The sequence below is a fragment of the Camelina sativa genome, chromosome 18 (genome assembly GCF_030686135.1).
Source record: "Camelina sativa cultivar CO46 ecotype springtype chromosome 18, ASM3068613v1".
Classification (NCBI taxonomy): domain Eukaryota; kingdom Viridiplantae; phylum Streptophyta; class Magnoliopsida; order Brassicales; family Brassicaceae; genus Camelina; species Camelina sativa.
Genome location: NC_141897.1, coordinates 16,474,944 through 16,491,634, shown reverse-complemented (window position 1 = coordinate 16,491,634; position 16,691 = coordinate 16,474,944). Strand labels below are relative to the sequence as shown.

The 16,691-nt window shown below is 33.1% G+C and overlaps 3 protein-coding genes, 1 long non-coding RNA gene and 3 other non-coding genes across 9 annotated transcripts; 2 read left to right on the top strand and 5 right to left on the bottom strand.

Annotated features, from left to right (window-relative positions):
- Positions 1–6,487: 6,487 nt before the first annotated feature.
- Positions 6,488–6,705, bottom strand: LOC147922979 (small nucleolar RNA U3). Its single transcript, XR_015589826.1, has one exon. It is a non-coding gene; the product is annotated as a small nucleolar RNA U3 (small nucleolar RNA).
- Positions 6,706–7,002: 297 nt separating this feature from the next.
- On the bottom strand, positions 7,003–7,613 carry LOC147922978 (uncharacterized). The gene is made up of 3 exons (XR_015588176.1): positions 7,398–7,613; positions 7,181–7,251; positions 7,003–7,050 (listed from the first exon to the last, which is right to left on the bottom strand). It is a non-coding gene; the product is annotated as an uncharacterized LOC147922978 (long non-coding RNA).
- LOC104761417 (small nucleolar RNA U3) lies at positions 7,395–7,613 on the bottom strand. Its single transcript, XR_763185.3, has one exon. It is a non-coding gene; the product is annotated as a small nucleolar RNA U3 (small nucleolar RNA).
- Positions 7,614–8,178: 565 nt separating this feature from the next.
- On the top strand, positions 8,179–8,842 carry LOC104761416 (uncharacterized). Its single transcript, XM_010484496.2, has one exon. It carries the CDS (start codon positions 8,216–8,218, stop codon positions 8,840–8,842), a length of 627 nt encoding a protein of 208 aa, XP_010482798.1. The 5' UTR covers positions 8,179–8,215.
- A 445-nt stretch (positions 8,843–9,287) lies between these two features.
- On the bottom strand, positions 9,288–9,508 carry LOC147922977 (small nucleolar RNA U3). Its single transcript, XR_015589823.1, has one exon. It is a non-coding gene; the product is annotated as a small nucleolar RNA U3 (small nucleolar RNA).
- Positions 9,509–13,721: 4,213 nt separating this feature from the next.
- On the top strand, positions 13,722–16,121 carry LOC104761414 (protein RICE SALT SENSITIVE 3-like). Of its 3 annotated transcripts, none has more exons than XM_010484492.3 (7): positions 13,722–14,223; positions 14,337–14,387; positions 14,514–14,654; positions 14,819–14,924; positions 15,041–15,082; positions 15,161–15,217; positions 15,317–16,121. In XM_010484492.3, the coding sequence occupies exons 1-7, from the start codon at positions 14,087–14,089 to the stop codon at positions 15,926–15,928; spliced, it is 1,146 nt and encodes a 381-aa protein (XP_010482794.1). In that variant the 5' UTR covers positions 13,722–14,086; the 3' UTR covers positions 15,929–16,121. The 3 variants fall into 3 exon arrangements, with proteins under 3 accessions (XP_010482794.1, XP_010482795.1, XP_010482796.1); XM_010484493.3 differs by having other exon boundaries at positions 13,787–14,223; positions 14,514–14,665; XM_010484494.2 differs by having other exon boundaries at positions 13,907–14,223; positions 14,514–14,590.
- Positions 16,100–16,666, bottom strand: LOC104761415 (uncharacterized). The gene is made up of 2 exons (XM_010484495.3): positions 16,551–16,666; positions 16,100–16,440 (listed from the first exon to the last, which is right to left on the bottom strand). The coding sequence occupies exons 1-2, from the start codon at positions 16,644–16,646 to the stop codon at positions 16,165–16,167; spliced, it is 372 nt and encodes a 123-aa protein (XP_010482797.1). The 5' UTR covers positions 16,647–16,666; the 3' UTR covers positions 16,100–16,164.
- Between the last annotated feature and the right edge of the window lie 25 nt (positions 16,667–16,691).

Below are 16,691 nucleotides of genomic sequence, written 5' to 3'. Positions count from 1 at the left end.
CATGATTTTAAAAGTTACTAACTCACCAGATCTTGACACATGTTAAAAGTTACTAACTCGTAAGATTGTGACAAGTGTCAATTTTACACAATTTTCTAATTTTTTATTTAAAAGAATCTATCAGAAAAATCAAGAAATAAAAATAATTACTAATCATAAAAGAAATTATAAAGATAATTATACACACAACTTTCTAATTTTTTTCAAAAGAATCTTTCAGAAAAATCAAGAAATAAAAATAATTACTAATCATAAAAGAAATTATAAAGATAATCTTACGACAAAAATATATGTAGTTCCTAAAAAAAATTCTTCTAAAATAATTATATTTATATATACAAAACGATTCTGAGTTATATTGAATTCTTGGTCTAATCCTAAAAGAAAAAAATATTATTATATAAAATTGGTTTTTAAAAGTTAGTCATTAACAAGATTTTGACATGTGTCAAGTTTATATCAATATGAGATTTTAACATGTGTAAAAGTTAATATTTAGTAGGAGGGATTTGAGATTACAACAAAAACAAAATATTTTGTTTTAAACAATATTAATAATGTAAAAGATAATTATCAAATAAATTACAAAAATTAAAAGTTTTTTCAAGATAATTATAAGGAGATTATATATATATATATATATTTCATAAAATTCAAAATTATAACATTAATTACTTATTTTTAATTTTAAGTTATTAATTCTATAGGAAAATAGAAATGAGATTAAGGAAAATATACAGTTAATTGTTAATTCTAAATTTTGTAAATACTCACTTGTATATAAACACAGATTGTCTCATATTTTTCATCTAACAATATAATTTATTCAAAAATATTACTTTCAACTTTATTCTATTAGTAAAAAAAAATTAATTGAAAGGTATATTTTTCTTATTTTTTAAACAAAATTTTCTCCTACTATCTCCTTTTTCAGTTTGTAATTAATAGGTAAGATTAATATATTGACCCAAAAAAGATTAATATATGTGCCTTCTTTTTCGAAAGTTGTATTTTAAAATTTAATGTAGTATTTTAATATTTTTATTTAATTTATCTTTTCACCTTTAAATTATTTGGAATTCATATATTATCGTGCTTATAATTTTCTATTATTTTGTTATTTATGTCAAATTAATTTTTTTCTATTTCTTCAACCTTGATTGGTTGGTCATAGACCGTTTTTGTGCAACCATAATTGTTACCATTCATTTAATCCCAAAGAGAAATAAGGAGTAGAAACTCATCACCCTAATGGTTATATAAAATAGGCTAATCAAACAAAAGCTTACAACAAACACAGATAGATAGATTAGAAAAACATAAATTTTTGTTGATAAATCCATACTAGTTCGGAGACTGTGACACCCTGGTTTGCGGATAAATTTAAAAAAATTGATTTGTCCACCTATGTCACCAAAGTGCTCTTATATTTTCGATTAAGGGTCCTGAGAGAACTCCAAAGTTAAACGTGTTTGAGCTGGAGTATTTTAGGATGAGTGACCTTTTGGGAAGTGATTGTCGGAACTGTGCGAGTGATGACAAAACATTGGAAAAGATCATATGGTGATTTATAGGGGTAACTTTTTATAGCCTCCCGGACGTAACAAACCGGTCGTTAGATATGGTGGGCCAGAAGTAGACGTGAGACCCACTAAGGAAGGTGGGCCCATAGAGTGGGAGTGGACATGTGGCTCACTAAGCAAGGTGGCAGTCCGGTCGTTCCAGAAATAAAGGTTACATCATAGTGCGTCAAAGACATTTCCACAAATACATTGGAAAATTTAACATTAGTAACTATCAAAAGATTTTATGACGTTAGAAAAGGGTTTTTAAATGCATTGGTTGTCGGAGCAAGCCATTTTGAGATAGCTAAAAGACGTGAACATGTTCTCTCTACATATAAGGAGGGCAGAGCCGATGTCTCTTTATGGTGGAGAAGGTTAGACGTAAGGTTATCTTCTCAAGGGATGAATGTGGAGGAGGTTGGATGCAAGATTATCTCCCCTAGAGAGGAAGGTGGAGTCAAGGTTCTCTCCATGGTGGAAGAGGTTGGACGCAAGGTTCTCTTCATAAGTGAGAAGGGCGGAGCCGAGATTCTTTCCATGGTTGGTCATATACTATTGTGATGTTACATAATTGATTAGTTTACTATGTAATATATCTTTGATTCGAAATGTTTTTTGAACCAATAATTAAGTAATTAAAAACATTATGCAAAAGTGAAAGTAAAAGATATATAATAGTTGTCTTAATCTGTTCATATAGACATTTTCGAGGTGGTGATAAAAAATATATGTGTAACATACAATATATTTAGGTGTCAAAAGTACGATTTAAATGGTAACATACATAAAAAAATTTGTAAATGAATATAAATCAATAGATTATAGCAAAAATATAACTTATAAATAACCGTATGTATAAAACCTTAAACCCGCACATCGGGTGGGTCTTTATGTAGTATATATATATAAGTAAAATATCATAATTCTGATATTAATCTATAGAAATTTTAAGTATAAAAATTTCGACATGCATATTGCATACATAAAATATTTCAATAGTCAAATATATAGCGCTTTGTAAGCTTGTACCATTCTGCAATGCTTCGCAGCTTCGGCATGATGATTTGGGTCACAACCTCACATCGTGATCAGAACAGGATTGCGTAACATAAGTATTTCTTACTCGAGAATCTCTCTACAGGACGTCGCACAGAAACTAAGACTGAACTCAGTGAACCCAGTGGCTGATGCAGAAAGCATTGTGGCTAAAGCCATTAGAGATGGAGCGATCGACGCAACCATTGACCACAAGAACGACTTGATGGTCTCCAAAGAAACAGGAGACATCTACTCAACTAACGAACCACATACAGCGTTTAACTCAAGATTACCTGTTATTGTGTACATCATTCCCCTTACTTTATCACATAAATTTAAAAAAAAAAAAAAAAAAAAAAAAAAAAAAAAAAAAAAAAAAACTCAGAATTTTGTTATTTAAGTTCACTCATATTTGTATTTACAGAAATCATCACATTTTGGTGATAATTCACCGTAGAGGCGGGGATACATGAACAATTATGTACTAATGATACAATGATACCTCTATAAATTAATAATGTTTGGACCATGGCATTTTCTTAATTTATAGTAATGTATTAATAATTATTAATTTATAGATGCATTTTTTAATTGTATAACTTCTTAAAAATTATGAATTGAGATTATTAAAAAAAAATACATTAGACTTTTGGATGTTATAATTTTTATGGTTTTGGAATTGAAATTTTAATAAAATTATCGATAATAAATAACAAATACTATAGATTAATTCACTTATACACATGACATACATCAATTCAAATTTATCAACAATAATTAATTGTCGTATTTAATTACCTATAAAACTATAAAAAAAGAATTTGAAATCAATATTTAATAGCCTATAAAACTATCAAAATTTAATAGTATATAGAAATTGAAATCTTAAAAAAAAATTTAGCTATTTTTATAATAAGTTTATGCATAAATATGAAGATGTTTTTGTTCTGAGTTGGGTTTTCACTAGGTGCTGCGTTAAAGGCTCTCTCTTGGAGGTGAACGAGAGATTAATCAAGCAACCTGAGCTTCTTAATTCGGTAAGAAATATGAAAAGAATAACATATTCTCAAATTGATGTTAAAATTGACAAATTCACTCATTTATACGTCAAACTATTTATTTATATAACAGATTCAAAAAGCTGTGAGGCTAACTTTAAATTAATATGTCAAAATCTCTAATCAATTCTATTTTTTCTTTATAAGCAAGAAAAGAAAAGAGATTAGAGAAGACTCAAAACGATTAGCCTGCAAGACATAGAGCATTACTCCAAAGTACCATAACCTTAAACAACACCGTATCTTCTTCTTCTTCTTCTTCTTTTTCTCTCTTTTCCACCAAATTTTACATAACACCAGATGGGAGACAAAGAACGACATTAGATCATCTATCATATACTGAAAACATTTATGATTTACCACTTGACATAGTAGTAGCAAAGTCGGCAAGAATGAAGATTTGGATTATTTCAGAGAGGACTATTATAGGCCAGAAACCATATCTAATGTCCATTATCATCTGCTTTGTAACCTACAAATTATTTTAAAATACAATCCCTATAATACGTTAGCTAAAAAATTCACACAAAATGAAAATCTTACACTTGCATTGCATATAATTAATATATATATATATATATATATATATATATATATATATCCTACAAAATCTTACGTCATGAAGACTAATTGCTTAACATTTATTGTAAAACCCGGTACAGATGAGTTACATATAATACTAGACTCTGAATACCAGAACCTTTAACATCGATAGGAAGCTTTGATCAGGAAGCTAGATAGACACATCAAGATTACTTGTGCCAGACGGCATAGCGATGGCCACTTGTTGCAAGAGTCCAGTCCCTACCAGAAGGGGACCAAGAGCCGTCTCCGAGTTGCATACACAGTTTCTCACCAACAATGGCTGCGTTTAAGTTAGATTCAACTTGTAAAATCGCTAGACAGTGTTGCGCAGCCTACGAAGCCACTGGATTATATCTTTTCCTAACAAAATGGTGAGTGTGACTTGGAACTCGTGTTTCGGTTACACTGTTTTAGTGGAAAACTTTCTAGCTTTCAGAACATAATGATACCAATCAATCAAACATGTAATATAATCATCACTCACCAGTCCTCCGGTAAGATGACGTCACTGCCACGGTAAGAAAATTCCATCATAAGTCATACATTCCACCATGTCCTCTTTCGTTGTCCCAGCAGGATGATTGATAACTATATCAGCCATAGCTCTAACTTTGTAGTGTTTCATCTAAGTAAGGATATCAATAGATGCTCAGAGCCATATATATATATATATATATATATATATATGCTGAGTTTAGTGAATAGATAACATGAAATATGCATCATTTAAAGTTTGATAGGCTATTAAAATACTACAATTGATATATCTTATTCATAAATTTGAATTTATATATGTCATGTGTATAAGTGAATTTGTCTATAGTATTTGTAATTTATTTTCAGTAATGTTTTCTAAATATTTAAATTCAATTCCAATACCATAAAATTAACAACATCCGAAATTTTAATTTTATTTTGCTAAAATTGTCTCAATTCATAATTTTTTAAAATTTAAACGATTCAAACTATATATGTAAATTAATAATTATTAATTAATAATTAATATTACTATAAATTAAGGGGCATTCTCAAAAATGCCCCATTTTCCATGCCTCTTTTTAAAAATGCCCTTCCATGTTGATCATTTTTAAAACTACCCAACTTTATGTGCAAAATGACCAAATTACCATTTCTTTGAGTGACAGCAAAAATGAACAGTCATCAAAATCGAAAAAAAATTTCTGCCAAAATCGAAAAAAAATTCCCGCAAAAAAAAAAAAAAAAACTCTCGCCAAAATTACAAAATTGGATTTTCCCGCCAAAAATTTAGAATTTTATATCTTTTAAAAACCTTATAAATGCTTTTGAAATGTTTATAAAAAATTTTAAAAAGCGTTTACAAGGTTTTTAAAAACTAAACCTTGTAAACGCTTTTAAAAATCTTTTAGAAACATTTTAATAACTTTTAAAAACCTTGTAAAAGGGTTTACAAGGTTGTCAACCTTTTAAAAATCTTATAAAAGCCTTGTAAAAATTTTTTGGCGGAAAAATTTTTCGAAAGTTTTTTTTGGCGGGAAAGTATGTCGAAAATTTTTGTTTTTTATTTTATTGATTAAAATTAATTTTCATGTAGGGGTAAAATGGTCATTAAAAATAAAAGAGAACAAAAATAAAAGAGAACAAAAATAAAAATGGCCAAAAAAAGGTATTTTTGAAAAGAGGTATATCAGGGTATTTCTAACAAATTTCCATAAATTAATAAAATATCATGGTCCCAATATTTTTAATGTATGGAGGTTTTACTGTAGTATTAAGATTAAGACTAATATTAATTTTCAAAAATTATATTAAGACTAATATTAATTTAAAGAAAAACAAATGAGATATCTTAAAACTTAGAGCTAACTTTACGACCTGCGAAATGTTGGCTACAAATGTTTCCGCTAAATCCGTTTGTCCCTCTTCTCAAGAATGAATGTAATGGCATCACTGAAGCTGCTAAAAGAAACATCATTAAAGTTGTATATATTAAAGCTTCTACTTGCAATATTCAAGAGTTTTGTTCTATTCAAATACGTCATGAAAGACAGGAAGATATTCATACACGTGTATGATTTGATTGTTAGAAGTTTTTATCATTTACAGTAATATTTTTGATTTCGCGTTTCTAGCATAATCTTACAACGTTCATCTATCTTAAAACCATCTTTTTTTGCAAAAGCTCACAAGTTTGAGTAACTGAAATGAACATCGAATCTATAGCAATGAACAAACTATACGTAACAGTTAAATAAAAAAGGGGACCTGTCAGACCGCCGTGAGACCACCCCGGCAAGATAGAACCAAGCCGAGTAACGATCCTCTACAGCACCAGATGCGTCCAAAGACTGTCGTGGCCGTCAATCACGCTCTGGTCGCACGGTCATGGTTCATCAATCAGGTTTTAAGGGGCTGCCTCCTTAGAAATCAAGGAAACAGAGGTACGGCCTATAGGATAGATCCTGTTTAAGTAAGGTCGTGATTATTCGTTGCTTTGTGGCCATATAAAAATAACTCAGTTTCTTCATCAGCTTCTCGATATGGGATTCAAATACAATAAGAAAAAACAATAAATGGGCTAATTTAACCAAAAAAACTAGGCTTATTCATTTTAAAATAAAGTCTATTATGTTTTTGTTACTTAGGTTAATGTAACAGACGAATCTGAAATTAAAACTCTTGTAATAATACGTTGTACAGCGTATACGTTCGGCCTTAGTTACTCTGTAAATTGTTTGCTTCTTTTGATGACTAAACCATCGCAATCAGAGTCTCTCAAGAATTCTAGTCGTTGTTACTCTGTTTGCTGCTACTACGGTACTACCCTATTGACATGGAATAAAAAGCCTCAATGTCAATGAAGAAAACTACAACAAATGTTGTTATTGCGGCTAAACTTTTTATGGTTGTAGCAGCTGAAATAAAGATAGTTATACTGTTTCTTTGATGGCATACATAATGAATTTGTGCTGCTGCTTTACTGCATATTTCTTCAGCTTCACTAAGCTCTTCTTTTTTGTCAAGACCTGAAATTTATATTTCATGGTAGATGATAAAACCTAAAACTAAAAGACGAGATTTTAATCTTAATGTTATCACAAGATTTGGTCAAATGCGAACATGTGATATCAGAGCTATAATGAAGAAGAGTGTCGGACAAAAAAAAAGAAACCTGTCAGACCGCCGTGCGACCACCCCGGCAAGGTAGAACCGAGCCGAGTAACGATCCTCTACAGCACCGGATGCGTCCAAGAACAGATCGTGGCCGTTAATCACGCTCTGATCGGACGGTCATGGTTCATCAACCAGGGATAAGGGCCTGTCTCCTTAGAAATCAAGGAAACAGAGGTACGAGCCTATAGAACAGATCCTGTTCAAGTAAGGTCGTGACCATAGACGCTTAGTCTCCGTTATATATACTGAAACTTTGCTCTTCATAATAGCGATGTGGGACAAAATTTAAAGGATCATATTAAAAGCTAAAGAGGATACATGGGTAGTAGTGATAATTGGTTGAAGGCCCACGTAGTTATATATGCAAAGCCCATCCCTAATTAGCGTTACAGCTTTTGTATGAGTAGAATTGGAACTTTTATCCGGTAGTTGTGTCTTGCTTGGCTACTTCTATCTATGACGAAAGAAATAAGTCCACTTTACTTTGCTGTTAGGAAAGAAATTAAAAATAGTCCAAATATATATTTATTTTGGATTAATTGTTTAAAAGCCTACAACTTGAGTTACTGATATCAGTTTGTGAAAGTGTATTCAGTTCCTGCTTTTAATTCAAAGTTTGTCATGTATAACGACCGAGCTAGTCAACGAATATGAAAATGCAACTCTCGTAATAATTTTACCGTATAATTAAGTTTGTGTTGAGTTACTGTATAAATTGTTTGTTTCTTGGGGTCACCAAACCATCTCAATCAAGCAAATCATTCTCCTCTAAAGAAAATATTAAAAAAAAAAAAAAAAAACGAAACAATAGTCACCATGGAAAGTAAGATCAAAACTCTTCTCTCCACGATTCTAGTTGTGAGTACTTTGTGTGCCACTACTTTAGTGAACCCGGGGCTAGCTCAACTACCAACCATTCCTGGCTCCCCAACTGATCTTGCAAAATGTTGGTCATCGCTCCTTAAAATTCAAGGTTGCGAAGTCGAAATCTTCAAATCTGCTTTAACCGGTAAGTTTGAAAACGTTGGACCAACATGCTGCAAGGCGTTTACGGAAATCGATGCAAAGTGTTGGCCCAAAATGTTTCCATTGAATCCTTTCTTCCCTCCTCTTCTCAAGGATGGTTGCTCTCACATCAATGCAGCTGCTCCCTCACTTGCAACATCTAAACTCTCTCTTATTCCTGGATTTTCTCTTCCTGGTTCTCCGGTTGATATCACAAAATGTTGGTCATCACTCTCTAGTGTCGAAGGCTGTGTAGCTGAGATATTCAAATCAGTATTCACAGGAAAGTTTGGTGATGTTGGACATATGTGTTGCAAAGCGTTTTCGGACGTAGATTCAAAGTGTTGGCCTCACATGTTTCCGCTAAATCCGTTATTCCCACCTCTTCTCAAAGATAGTTGCTCTCGCATCGAAGCAGCTGCTCCTACACACAAGTAATCAAGTAGTTATGGGCTTTTTATATCATAATGCATAATTAAATTAGGCTTATAATATAGCTTCTAGTTCCAATATTCAAGAAGAGTTTCTTTATTCTAACGAGTCAGGGAAAATATTGTTCACATGATCACATCACATGTATTGGTCATTCTACGTTTTGTTCTCTACACAATATTAAGAAATAAATTCTAGTTCGGCCTAATGGAATATTTATTATCTTTTCAATTTTGGACGTCTCGTTTGCTCTGTTCTCAATGAGGTATCTTGATCTTGAAGACATCTTCATCAACATTTAACAATGAATATTATTCTCTAAAAACATATCCACATAAGAAATCAAGACGATTATTCTAAGATGAGGTTTGTTGCCTAACTTTTTCTAAGATGAGGTTTGTTGAGAACAAAAAGCGAAACAATCCCATAAGTGTTTAAAAAAACAAAAAGAAACCTGACTCAGACCGCCGTGCGACCACCCCGGTCGGGTAGAACCAAGCCGAGTAACGACCCTCTACAGCACCGGATGCGTCCAAGGACAGATCGTAGCCGTTAATCACGCTATGATCGCACGGTCATGATTCATCAGCCAGGGTTAGGGGCCTGTCACCTTAGAAATCAAGAAAACAGATGTACGAGCCTATAGAACAGATCCTTTTCAGGTAAGGTCGTGACCATCGTTATATATACAACAACTGTTTTTCCTAGGCGAGCGATGTGGGATAAATAATAGGAACTAGTTGTAAGAAAAGCAAATATGGATTGATACATAGGCCAAGGCCCATTTAAATATATATTTAGCTCACTATCTTATTACCCCATTGGCCCATTATAAGATGTAAACCGAATTTAATCGGTAAGAATTCCAACATTTAAGCTGATTCAGATATGAGATATCCATCACAGGCTGGGCAATACGATTATACGAACATTGTGGGGATGAAAAAACAAAAGCAAAGTGGGTAAATGTGTTGAGATTTAAGCTAAAGAAAAAAACTGAAACTGAAAGATTTAAGCTACAAAAAAAAAATTTGTGGGGATGAAACTACGTCATGGAATTGTAAACGAAATGAATTTATATTCTGAGTAATAGGTTTATTGGATTATGAGAAAGCAAAAAAACAAAAGCTGCAAACAAAAAAATAAAAGCAAAGTGGGTAAATGTGTTGAGATTTTCACTTTTTATTTTTGTCTCAAGACAGAAACACAAGGTGGAACTTGGAAGTGGTCTTCGTATGTACTTTTTTATGAGTATGGTTCCCACAGAGATACTCTATATTGCACGCTCTACACCTCTTAACCACCGCTTAAAACGCACGTGACAGTGACTCTTCCCATTTTTGCCTATCTCATCCCCTAACTTCCTATAATATATAAGCATACACATACACCAGACACAATGTGTAAAGACATATATGAAATTATGATAAATCTAAAGGATTATGATATGGTTTGTTTATTTAGAATAAAAAAAAAAATTTGTTGCTTTTCTATTTAAAATTGATTGCAAAAAGCTAAAAGAACTCACATCATGCACTTACACCAAAGAAAGCTGCGTTGTTGCCTTGTTGGTAATAAACACAGAGCATCTCTCATACGATGACCATGTCTCTCTTCTTGCTTGTTTACGTATTAAAAATCGCTTATTCAGTCGTTTGCATCTAATTTACACGTCAACCCATTTGTTCCAATATTTGAATACTTGAGTTTATTATTTTTCACCACTTTTACAAAAGAATCTACAAAGCGCATAGACGGTGCATTTGGACTATAAACCAAATTTCAAAATATAAATTAAGGAGAAAAAATATTCTTGTTTTGTTAAAAAAAAATTTAAACATAATGTTTTACAATTATTTAATAGGTAATACAATAGTAAAAGTTACTTCATCTAGTTTCTAATTATGATTTACCGTTGATTAATTGACCCACTAGGTTACCTCTCTAGTTATTTGATTCTTAGTTCTTCCTCGCTTTTCACTTTATTACATATTCAAAGTTTGTAATATAGAGAAAAAGCATGATTATATAAAAACACAACAATTGAAATCAAAAGTGATGTTTACTATTATTGCGGCTTTATAAAACAATAATCAGGTATTCGTCGATTAGATGCAAATGTAATGGATTAGTTCACAATGGGTCATTTATATATATATATATAGGATTACGAGGGTCTAAGAATTGTTTTTTTTTTTACGATCGAGGTCTCTGTCGGACCGTCTGAGAATTAAGACTTTGCTTTCTGAAATTTTGCATCAAACACACACAATAAGATACGACGTAGGACCTACGTTAGATACGGTCGTGGGAGAGGTTAGATCCAGGCCTGAACCGGTCAATGCGGAGCCCTAGTTGATTTGATTCTCCACGTACAAAAAAAAAATACTAATGCTCACATCTGTTGTTTTCAGTTTCCTCTATCATACGCTCGACGTTCTCCACGCGCCAAAGTTCTTTCCTTTTGGTTTTAACGTAGCCACTAGCCACAATCAAACCAACTCTTTGACAATAATGTTGTCTATGGATGATGGTCAAAACATTAAAACTTTACACAGATTATATTAACATCGACCAGAATGAAAGCTTCTTTCTCTTAACCAGCTCTCTTGCATGAGCATTATAATTAGTTTCAGTCAATAATTTTATTGTTTTACGTATGAGCGTGAGAAGATAGATGGATGGCGCGTGGCTAATATGACTGAGTTAGGGAGAGAGGGCAGAGGGGACGTGAAGAGTGTCACAGGCGGAGAAAGCACAGTCCCGCGATTCGTGCGGTTGGCTTTCCTCACGACTAAGTGACGCACCGACTCACTGATCACGAAACGTGCGCACGTGACCCCCTCTCCTCCCTTCTCCTTATCTTTTCTGAACAATTAATAAAAATCTGATTAAATTAGTACATTATGCTATTAATTAATTATCTACTTTATAGACAGATCTCAGTGATTAGGTTGTCTATTATTATTCAATTTGATAAATCTATATACGACTATACCAATACTCTCCGTTGATTATATATATAAAAAAAAAGTAGGACTGTGTAACAATTCATTATAATCAATTATAGTAGTTAGTTTACATTAGTCAAATTGGTCATCATTGCACATACCTTTTACTTTGTTTAAAAACTAATATTCTTTTTGTAACATTATTATTGTATTTGTTTAAGTTCGATGGAAACGTGCTTATGTTTTCTTCGAACTTATATAAACTAACTAGTTTTCTACATATTTCTTGTATATAAATTTGTATTCTACTATCTTCAATTTGAAATCAAGATTAGTTTTAAATTTTGTAGTAATAATATTTAAGAATTTTTGTTTGTTCCCGTTGTTTAGTTACGTTATTCATTTTTTACTTTGTAAACGTAAACTCTAACTGCAATATAATATAAGGAAAGAATAATATAATGCAAAAACATGTCAAATGATTAGACCTAAAAAAAAGTCTTATTAGAAATGTTGGAAAAAAAAAACAAGACATGAGCACGACACAGTAACTTCCTAACTTCCTTAATCACCTAATTTGAAAAAAACTAACTTATATATTACCTGAATTTCGAAATTACATGGTAAATAATGATGCAACAACAAAATATATAAACAATCTGACATCTGGTTCCAGTTCCACCATCGACCGTGATACTGGCGTGCCTTTGTAGCTCTCGCTTAAAGTCTGTTATGCTTTCTCAATTTCTGGTCTTCTCCACTAGATTTTCTTATTTTCCTCAAACATTCTTTTTTATTTTTGTCAACATTCTGCGAACATTTGCGTTTTTTTTTTTTTTTTTTTTTGTAAATATGTGAATTTTCAATAATGAAAATAGATTGTACAGTGTACAATGGCTTTGATACAGGAAGATAGAACTTGCCAAAAACAAGAATAAAAAACAAGAACTATCTTAGAAATGAGCTGAAACAGATGCTAGACAAAACTCAACCAGTCACGCATGAGACTTTTAAAGTTTTTCTTGTGACTCTTCGCCAGAATTGCATCCCTAATCTGCCTGTCCAGCAGCGAACATTTACGTTTGTAGGTTAATAGTTTTACATTACCAAAATGCATACGTATAGTTTTTTAAAAAGTATGCTATTTCAGTTGTTAAACTGTATCACTTAGTTATACATTATTTGTTCATGCGGAATTTATCATTGTTAGGGAAATATTTCATATATTTTCCTTTGGAGTGGTTCGGCCACTAGGAAGGCCAACTAGAATAACATATAGTCAAGTCATGTTCTTCACAATAGACATGCATATCAAGTCGAATATTTCTAAAGCTTAGGTTATAGCTATGATTGATCGAAAATTGCAAGAGAGAGATCAGACAATACTGAACTAGCTAGTTTTGGACAGGATTCTAACGATCTGCAACCCAATATATATGTATATTAACTGAAGAAGCATACATTGAACCGAGTTTTGGAGTTCTTTCTCTTGCCTTTTTTTTTATATTGAAACTTATGAACCATTTTGTGAGATGGAGATGAAAATGGTCCACACTTGATTTCCTTGGGGTCTCGTAATATATGTGGGAGAAGAAGGGTAAAATAATAACAATAAAAAGGAGAGAGAGAGAGAGAGAGAGAGAGAGAGAGAGAGAGAGAGAGATGGTAGTGAGTGATAGAGAGGGGAAAACAAAAACAGAACCACTTTTGTCATCCCTCAACACCTACATTTGTCTTGCTAGCCAGAAAGAAGATAATACTTGTCCCCACCCTCTCCATTTTGCTTTTTTTCTTTCTATTCTTTTTTTCATTTGACAAATATGCAATTTCGACAAAATTCATTCATGTTTTAAATGAAAAAAAATACCATTCTAAATCAAAACTCATTTAAAGAATTTGTACAAAATGAATAATTTTCAATTTTTAACATTTCTAATCAATTCTAGGATATAATAATATAGTATTCATACAAGTGTAACTGACTATAATTAAAATAGCAGGAAAATAATTGAATCCCAATTTATAAACTATCAAACAACCATGATTTAATTAAAAAATATTGACAAAAAGAAATACTCAGTTGAAATAGTAGAAAACAAAAGAAATACTCAGAGAAAACAAAAGATAACTTATTTTCTTTTCTTCTTTTCTTCTATAGTTTATAATATTTGGCAAAGACAGACTCTGTCTGAAGAAAGCTAAAGAGTTTAAAGACTTGTGATGATTCTTAGCAAAAGAAGCTGTGTCGTCTTTGGAGACTTCTGAAGTGAGAGAGAGATAAAGAAAGAGAGAGAGAGACATGGTGGGCTCAGGAGTTGGAGGAGGAGATAGAAGCAAAGATGCTGTAGGAATGATGGCACTTCATGAAGCACTTAGAAGCGTCTGTCTTAACTCCGACTGGATTTACTCTGTTTTCTGGACCATTCGTCCCCGACCGTACATACACATCCCTCTCTCTCTCTCTCTCTTTCTCTATGTTCATCATTTGTTTTCCTCTCTTTCTCTGTTTCTTTACCTCTCCCCTTTTTGGTTTCTCTTTTTGATTTCAGGAGGGTCCGTGGTGGTAATGGCTGCAAGATTGGTGATGAAAGTGGCAGCTTGTGAGTCTTGTCTCTTTATTTCTTTAAGAACATGAGTGACAGAAACAGAGCAGCTCTGTTTTCAATCCAAGATCTCTTTACTTCTATAACAATTTTGTTTTCTTTTTTTGTGTTTTAATTTAAAAGGATGTTGATGTGGGAAGATGGTTTCTGCGGAGGAGGAAGAAGTGGTGAGGATCTTTGTGTGGAACCAGACATTGAAGGTGAAGATCTTGTCAGAAAAGCTTTCAGCAAGATGTCCATTCAGTTATATAATTATGGAGAAGGGTGGGTACTGGGTAGGTGTTATATATAAGTAATTATGGAGAAAGATAATTAGATTATATAAACACACCCTAATAATAATCACTTTCATAATAGCTAAAGATATATTAGTTATAAATACTACACACACAAGTTATGATCTTGTTGTGATGTTTTAATATCTGCAGATTGATGGGTAAAGTTGCTTCTGATAAATGTCACAAGTGGGTTTTCAAAGAACCATCTGAATCTGAACCAAATCTTGCTAATTACTGGCAGAGTTCTTTTGATGCTGTACGTTTCCTCTAATCTTCCACAGATCTCTTTTGTTTTTTTTTTTTCTTGGTTAGATGATGAATTTATGATTTTGATGGTTACCTTACACTTAAAGTCAAAAAAATTTATTGCAGCTTCCTCCAGAATGGACCGACCAATTCGAATCAGGCATCCAGGTCAATTATCAAACTTCTTCTTTGGTTGTTATTTACTGTTACTTGATCTTTACCTTAACACTGTTTATATTTGACCAGACAATTGCTGTGATTCAAGCTGGACATGCTCTGTTACAGTTAGGGTCTTGCAAGATTGTGAGTTTTTTTTTTCTTTCTCTCTTACGGTTTCTTATTAGCTTCTTCTTGTTGTTTGGTTATGTTGGTGTGTGATCAGTCATTGGTTTATTACTTCAGATTCCAGAGGACCTTCATTTTGTGCTGAGGATGAGGCAAATGTTTGAATCAATTGGTTACAGATCAGGTTTTTACCTCTCGCAGCTCTTCTCTTCAAACCGAAGCGCGACTCCATCTTCTTCGACGGTTCCAAACCAGTTACCTCAGTCTCAAGCTTTTAACTGGGGATCACACTCTTCATTGTTACCTTCCCCTAGCTTTCAGAACCAACTACCGGCAGCATCAGCCCGATTCGGTTTCCTTCAAGATAGCAATGCACCTCCTCCTCAGATGCTTCCTCCAATGGAAGAACACGAAGACGACATCAAATGGCCCAATGGTTTGTCTCTGTTCAATGCCTTGACTGGCCGTGCAGACGAAGCTAGTAGGCTTTTGTTTAACCAGGAGCAGCAGAACCCGATGACTGTCGAGAACCAGAATGAGTTCTTGAACCTTGAAGGTCATCATCATCATCCTAACAAGTTTAGAAGAAGCTATACGTTGCCAGCAAGAATGGATTCTTCGTCATCATCAACCTCGCTAGATCAGCAACCACCAGTGGAGTTTAGGAACAATAACTCCGGAAGCAACTCAGGTTTGTTCCCTGACCTTATGGAGACGTTCTTGAGATGATTGACAAGTTCAAGATTAAAAAAGCTTTGGATACTAGTTTTTAGCTTATGGTTTCTATAAATACATGAACTCTGTTCGTTGTTTCTTCCTTCTTCTTCTTGTTGTTGTTGTTGTACCATATTGTCTGATTGTTTTTGCTTTTATGTCAAGAACTCTTTAAGCATTTGAAGATACTTTAAAAGCACATTATTGATTTGGCCTTTCGCAAGTCCTACAGTATATACAAATTTTCAGCTTCAAGATTGATCTTTTGCTTTAACAGTTCCTATTTCACCCACTGTCACGTTCTCTTCACTCTCATCTTCGCCGCCTGCAACCGTTGCTGTCTCCTCCCTGGGAGCGTCTCCGCTCTCTTCCTTGGCTAAATCCGTGGCTCGTTTCAACCCTTCTTTCACAGTATCCGCTGCATAGCTGAGTGAAACATCAGGTGCCTTAGCATCTGTACTTGTCCCCATGGCCTCTTGTCTTTCCTCGTTCATACTCGCAGATGACTCTCCACCTCCGTTGCTCCCCTGGAGGAGTGTTCATGCTTTTTTGAGTTAGCTGATTAGGTTTAAGTTTAACACAACAACTGAATCACAAATAGGCAAAAGAGAACATATGTTCATAATTCTTCTCTTACATGAGCGGTGAAGCAACGAAGATTGTTATTGTAGTGTCTCGGCAAAGCTCTGTAGATGTTTATCATTCCTCTCTTGCCAATAAACAAAGCCGCCATTTTTTTGTTACAGACATCAGAACACGTCTCTGTTGTTACATTACA

Coding starts and splice junctions, on each gene's coding strand:
- LOC104761415 (XM_010484495.3), bottom strand. CDS start 16,646: ATGGCGGCTTTGTTTATTGGCAAGAGAGGAATGATAAACATCTACAGA. Junction 16,441..16,550: donor TTCGTTGCTTCACCGCTCAT/GTAAGAGAAGAA, acceptor ACACTCCTCCAG/GGGAGCAACGGAGGTGGAGA.
- LOC104761416 (XM_010484496.2), top strand. CDS start 8,216: ATGGAAAGTAAGATCAAAACTCTTCTCTCCACGATTCTAGTTGTGAGT.
- LOC104761414 (XM_010484492.3), top strand. CDS start 14,087: ATGGTGGGCTCAGGAGTTGGAGGAGGAGATAGAAGCAAAGATGCTGTA. Junction 14,655..14,818: donor TTATATAATTATGGAGAAGG/GTGGGTACTGGG, acceptor TAATATCTGCAG/ATTGATGGGTAAAGTTGCTT. Junction 14,925..15,040: donor GGCAGAGTTCTTTTGATGCT/GTACGTTTCCTC, acceptor AATTTATTGCAG/CTTCCTCCAGAATGGACCGA.